The sequence below is a fragment of the Musa acuminata genome, chromosome BXJ1-3, assembly GCF_036884655.1.
Source record: "Musa acuminata AAA Group cultivar baxijiao chromosome BXJ1-3, Cavendish_Baxijiao_AAA, whole genome shotgun sequence".
NCBI lineage: Eukaryota > Viridiplantae > Streptophyta > Magnoliopsida > Zingiberales > Musaceae > Musa > Musa acuminata.
The window spans coordinates 37,186,276-37,193,064 of record NC_088329.1 but is presented as its reverse complement, the minus strand read 5'-3'; the positions used below and the strand labels follow the sequence as shown (position 1 = coordinate 37,193,064).

General features: G+C 37.9%; 1 protein-coding gene across 1 annotated transcript; it reads left to right on the top strand.

Annotated features, from left to right (window-relative positions):
• Positions 1 to 327: 327 nt before the first annotated feature.
• LOC103979349 (probable beta-1,4-xylosyltransferase IRX14) lies at positions 328 to 5,938 on the top strand. Its single transcript, XM_009395465.3, has 3 exons — positions 328 to 1,176; positions 1,256 to 1,795; positions 5,606 to 5,938. Exons 1-3 carry the CDS (start codon positions 386 to 388, stop codon positions 5,802 to 5,804), a joined length of 1,530 nt encoding a protein of 509 aa, XP_009393740.2. The 5' UTR covers positions 328 to 385; the 3' UTR covers positions 5,805 to 5,938.
• The last annotated feature ends 851 nt before the right edge of the window (positions 5,939 to 6,789 follow it).

Here is a 6,789-nt window from a genome sequence, read left to right as displayed (position 1 = left end):
ATCAATTTAAGAAGATTATTTATAATAGTGATATAAAGCACAAGTTTGTAATTTTAAAGTTTTAAAATCTTTCATATTACTTCAATATTCGTTGAATAAACTCAAATTAATATTTCCGGTCATACTTATCATTAAATTATTTAAGATTAATATTTATTTAAAAAAATATTTTCTTTCATTGTTTAGTCTTATGAGCTTCACTATTTTTTAAGGAAATTAATATCAAATTAAATTTTAATATAACTACAATTGTTTGGGTCAAGTAATTTAGGTAAAAAAATAAAAGAAAAAAATGTAGCTCAAGTCAAGACTTACCAACTTCCCTCTCTTTAGTCATAGGAGAGAAGAAGAAGAAAGAGAGGAGATCAAAATTGGAAGCGCAAAGATGAAGCTCCCTTGGGGTCAGAACCATGCCACCAATCGCCGGTTCAACAGCTACCGCCCGTCCCCCCCTCTGCCGGAGGTCGCCGGCGTGGGCACCGCAACCGATGGCGCGTCGAGATCCCCTTCCACCATGCTGTGGTTCGTCCTCCACGGGCTCTGCTGCTTCGTCAGCCTCGTGCTCGGCTTCCGCTTCTCCCGCGTTGTCTTCCTTCTTCTCTTCTCCACCTCCACCCTCTACACCTCCGCCCCCTTCCTCCTCACCACCACCACCACTACTACCACCACCACCACCACCACCACGACCACCACCACTACCCGCACGGAGACCGTGACGATCTCACAGCTGCCCTCCGCCACGCCGGCCGCCCCGCTTCCGCTCCATAACCGGACTCACGGCCCCGTCGTGGTCGGCCGCCACGGGATCCGGATCCGGCCGTGGCCGCACCCCGAGCCTGCCGAGGTGCTGCTGGCGCACCAGATAATCGAGAGGGTCCAGCACGAGCAGCGGCTGCAGTACGGCTTCAAGAATCCCCGCCCGCTCATCGTCGTCACGCCCACCTACTCCCGGACCTTCCAGGCACTGCACCTCACCAGCCTCGCCCACTCCCTCATGCTCGTGCCCTACCCGCTCACTTGGATCGTCGTGGAGTCACCCGAGGCCTCGAATGAGACCGCCTCCATCCTTGCTGAGTCCCAGCTTAACTTCCTCCATTTCCCATTCCTCGATTTGATCCCGGAGAGACTCTTGGAACGACATATCGTCGAAGCTCGGATGCGTCTTCACGCACTGAGGTTTGAGGATTTTCGTTGTTGTCTTTAGTTTCTTTCTTTGTGTGTAGTGGTTGGATCTTGATTGGGCATTATGGAACAGAGTGGTGAGGGATCGGAAGCTGGACGGGATTGTGGTGTTCGCCGATGATAGCAATGTGCACAGCATGGAGCTGTTCGACGAGGTTCAAAAGGTGAAGTGGATGGGTGCTCTCTCAGTTGGAATTCTAATGCATTCTGGAATGACTGAGACAATGGGTAATGACAAGAGAAAGGAGAAGTTTCAGATGCCCGTTCAAGGCCCGGCTTGTAACTCATCAGGGGACCTGATCGGCTGGCATACTCATAATTCTTTGCCATATGCACAGAATAGTGCAACTCCTATGAGCGAGATGGCAACAGTTCCGGGGAAGATGGAGTGGGGTGGTTTCGTGTTGAACTCGAGATTGCTGTGGAAAGAAGCTGAGGGAAAACCTGATTGGTTTCGTGATCTTGATGCTGTGGGTGACAGGGAAGAGATTGATAGCCCATTGGCCCTGTTAAAAGACAAGTCCTTCGTCGAGCCTCTTGGTGAGTGTGGCAAGAACGTCCTGTTATGGTGGCTCCGTGTTGAAGCCTGCTTTGATAGCAAATTCCCACCGGGGTTAGTTTACAGTAACCTTTTATATTATAGAATTGTGCTTGGTGATTTAATTTGACTTCTGAATTCTTTTTGTCTCATTAGGAATTGATACTGAATGTATTAGCTTTCTGTAACTTTCTGTTGACATCTATCAAGCATTTCTCATTTAACTATCATAAGCTATTTGCATTGTGGAGTTAACAGCTCAAATTTATTAGATTTTTTTCCCCTGTGGTCTGCCATGTCTTGGTCTTGTAGAATTATGGCCTAAATTCCATGATTCCTAGAGAATTACCATTAGTACTACCTTATAAAACTTTGTCCAAGTCGCCCTATTGTTATGCTAAACTGTTCATTAGCCTTTAACAGTTTAACTAACTCTATCATATTCTCAATTTAGGTCTATCATCATGCCTTCTGATCTTTAAGGGGTAAGAAGTTGTCTATTGAAAAATTTGTTCTGGGTAATCAAAATGTGTTTGAGGTAAATTTTTATCAATGTAATCATTGATTAGGTGTCTAACTACATATATGGAGGTTCTATTGATCAATACCATAACTTTCTGTGTTTTCAGATAATCTGCACATCCTCTAAACATAATAACTGCTGCACATCATCTAAACATACATAGTAATGGACCTAAAATTCCCTTGGATAATACCTCCGATATTTGTATATGATGCCAAAAGATCACCCCTAGATCTTTTTGTTTTTTTCAGTCGACATCACTCTTGATCTAGTCTCTCTATGTATTATGTTCACATTGCATCCATCTCATCCATTTGGAAGTTCCCTTGTAGTATTATGTTTGATCTCTGAAAATGATGAGTAAAAAGGTTATACGAGTGCAAAAGCCCAGTGTGAAAACTAGATAAGTTATTACTAAGGCTCTTAAATTATTTTATAGGAGACTGCATTTTCAAAAAAGAATTTTTATTACCAAGGCTCTTAAATTATTTTATAGGAGACTGCATTTTCAAAAAAGAATTTTTATTACCAAGGCTCTTTCTACTCGTAAATTCACTTGCTCAGCTCTGGAAACTCCAAGCTACACATTATGAAGGAAATAATAAAAGAAGTTAGATGACTCCAAAACTAGCATGTCATTTAGAAGTGTAAACTGTAAACCCATTTTTCTCTCAAAGGAAGTAAATGGTATCATAGAGAAGGTTTGAGAAGAGGTGTGGGACTGAGGAATAGTAGACACTCACGGGCACCTTAACATGTTTTTGATAGAAAGAAATATCACCAAGAGATGAGGTGGTTTTCAAGACAGAGGGACTAAGATTTCTCTCTCCATTTTCGCTACAAAGTATGTATAGTTTTCTTTTACCTTATCATCTTTACTTTAGTTATTTCTCTCCCTTCCTTGTGTGTTTGTCCACCCAAACTCCTAGTAGGAGATGGGACCAATTTGATAATAATGGTCCTAGTTCAATTTGCACTTGGGCTTGGATTAGGTACCTGCCATCACAATTTCCTATCCTTGTAGCCTGGAAAGGTCTGATTGTGGAAATCAGGCAAGACAAGATAATATGTAACAATAAGTTTTAAGGGGGTCATCATAATTTCCAATCAGGCATCAATCACAAACTTAGCATGCAAGCAGTTCAAGAAGGACTAGATCATTTTTAGTGCACGGTTGCAATATCAAATTTCTGAAACCATAAATTTGACCTTGAAAGGGTTACCACTTATAAAGCCTAGGTGACTTGTAAGTTGGCTTCAAACAAGAAGCATCAATACTAAAAGTCACATATGTAATATGCGTTTAACTATACCGAAGACAAAATAAAAGACTTACCAGGAACCTATGGTCACCATGTATTACTAGTTCTCTTGAGGTCTAGTGATTGAATATTTATAGTTCAAGTTTCAAGGTTCATGAAGTTAGGATTGACTGTGAGCTTTGGAATTTAGATGAATGCAATCAACCAACATATTATTCGATATTTTTTCTTTTTTTTTGTGAAAAATGGTTTAAGAATTCATAAAAATATAAAATGAGAATTACAAGAAAAAGAAGAAATTGTGAAACTGATGAAAACAATAATTAAGATCATAACAACTCAACATAGACTTATCACATGCCATACATATCTTTATCCAGATTTTGTAATAGCACGTAGAATATGAGAAGAGGGAATCACACCTAATCCTATCACCAAAATAGATCCTAGTGTTACAACATGTACTACGGCCAACTAATCCTATTCCTCATGCATCATGAACCAAACTCGGTGTCACACTTCATACTCACCCATGTATGACAACCATAAATAGTTCACAATCAAGATAACCATGCAACCAATTGCACTAGGTGAAGTGACTAGTTGATTTTTAGCTTATATAGCTAAAGTTGCATTGCAGTTGGCTGATTGATCTCAATTCTTGGTTGATATAGATAAGTGAGTAATCAGATCAAGATCAACTAATCTTCTGTAAAGTGCAAACCTTATTTATTGTCGAATATAGATAGTACAAATGAAATTATTCTTTCTAAGCATTCTCTGGACGATCAATGTCTTAGCCCTTTTGTTTATTCACAAAGGTAATTGGGCATTGTTTAAATTGTTTAATATGGTCTAAAAGAGCCATGTTTTTCTAAAGGTCAATTATGATCCCAACACCAACATTCTCAAAGTTCTTCCCTTGGTATGTATTCATGATAACATGTCGATGTATGTCTCTCCAATTATTACTTGATCACTTGGAAAGATAGTTTCTTATGTATATTTAACACTTAATAAATTGATAGTGAAGTTGATTACCCGATTTGAAGTACTCTTTCGTTATTGTAATCTATGCCCCCTATAGAACAAAGATGCATTTAAAAGATATTGCCTGAAACCATAGAAAGCACTCATATGCTTTAGTTATCCATCATCTTGTGCTACTAAGTTCCTGGCATGCCATGGCGTGGAGTTAAATTGACTAGCTCATACCTTAGCTAAAACATCTTCTGCCAACAAATACTATCATATTACCCACTTTGGCTATTCATTTGTGTGGAATGGTACCCACCAATGATTAAATTGTCAGCTGTTTGAAAATGCTTGAGAAGCATAACTGAGAACTTATTTAGAGTTTCTTATATCTGCTATTGATTTGTGAATTTACTCAAAGTATGTGCTTTTGCTGGAAATATGACAGCAGTATATCAATTCATGAAATGATTCATAGAAGGATAAGCAGCTAAGCTCATTAATTTACTAAGAGCAGTAAAGTCAAACTCACAAGAAATGACAGGCCATATTTATTGACATATGATATTAATCTATAGACAAGAAATCTTATTAAGTAGATTTTTTACAGTTTTGATAGTTGTTTACACAAAGTCCTAGTTCGATATGGAGCCTAAGTTGAGTTTATTTATTCCTACAGAAAGATAGTGGCTATACTTTGACAACCGAATACCTAACTTTTCTTTATATGGGTTTATTCTTCTGTTTTCTGTTCTTTTTAATTTTTATTGCCGTGGAATGAAGTTCTGAACATAGTCTAACTGATGAAACAAGTAATATGTAACACCAACTTTCATTTTCACTTGTCTATCTTGGTTTTCTATAATCTATATGGATGATTTGTTGTTTAACCATTGTATCTAATGCAATTACCCATCAACTAAACCACTTTGTTTTATCATATGCTGCGTGATTTAGTGTCAACAGGAATCCTCTGGTATTCAACTCTCTTTGTCTTCGAGCTTAATTTGTTTTGTGTGCACTATAATCCAAGAAATTGGCATGTAACTTCATTAGTAATATGATTCTTTGATAGGCTTTAATTGTTGAATGTTCCAGTGACAAACAAGCCTTCTTGCATTGCAGATGGACTATAGAACCTGCTTTTGGAATGACTGATGTACCTGATGCACTTCCATCTGAAACGATGATTGCTAACAAAGATATGTTTGATATGAATTTTTTAAGAAAGACTGGGTCATCCAGGTCGAGGGATGATGCTGATGGTGAAAATAAGCATGAACAGCAAGTGGATACTGAAGCTCCTGGGATTTCCCAAGGCTAAGAAAAGTCATGCCTCCAAAATTTCCACAGAGTTTCGTCGTACTTTCTGAAGTTCGTTCAAGAAAAGTAGTTGTCCTATCTACTTCAAGAAAATTGCATTCCTAAATCAGGAAATGTTAATATTTATTTCATTTTTTTTCTGGAGCATTGCTGGATACATCTGAGTGTCAGCATTTTACACTGGATTTCCACTTCATCAGTTGAAGATACTATGCATTAGCATCCAGAAAGCTAAACCAAGTCGAAGTGGTCAAGAAATTGTCATGACGTGTGAAGGATGAGCCCAACATGGTGAGGAGATTAAACATAAGGTTTGATATATCGATGCTGATCTATCTATCAAATTATGCTTGCATGCAGGTTGATCGCCCCATCATAACTGGCATGCTGATCTGATATAGTAAGGTCATGCTGCAAAATTCAGTTGATTCTTTGTAATGCTCATTTCGGTTTAGATAGATTTGTTTATTGGAATTCGAGGATAACCCAATCAGATCAATCTTAAAAAGAAGTGTTGTATGTAATAGAAAATTTTATTTCATTTCATGTGCATAACATGTAGAATATTCATGGATGTGCATGTCACCTTTGTTCTGGACGTATGCGTATGCATTCTAACACTGTTCATACTCATGCCACATATTTACATCTCAATTTCATTCCACGCAATCTTTCGATCATTTAGCTTTATTCCATGTTTATAACTAAATTGTTAAATATAAATTAAATAGTCTAATAAGAAAATGATGCACATCATATTTAACCTTTCACTGCCAATAACTCAAAAGCTTATCAACAATTTTTACGTTCTTTTTTTTTTCTTTTTCTCTTAACAACAATCTCAGAAGACTTAACAGGAACATGAGAACTAGTTTGAGATTAACCAAGGATTAGAACGCTAAAGGAACTTGAAAATATGATTTTTCTCTTTTCAATTCAATCCCCAACAACAAAATTTAGAAGCTTTAATATGCTCTTTTCAAACA

What these genes read in the sequence shown, in the direction of transcription:
- LOC103979349 (XM_009395465.3), top strand. Translation starts at nt 386, where the DNA reads ATGAAGCTCCCTTGGGGTCAGAACCATGCCACCAATCGCCGGTTCAAC. An exon ending in ATGCGTCTTCACGCACTGAG is followed by an intron (nt 1,177 to 1,255) that starts GTTTGAGGATTT and finishes ATTATGGAACAG; the next exon opens with AGTGGTGAGGGATCGGAAGC. An exon ending in GATAGCAAATTCCCACCGGG is followed by an intron (nt 1,796 to 5,605) that starts GTTAGTTTACAG and finishes CTTGCATTGCAG; the next exon opens with ATGGACTATAGAACCTGCTT.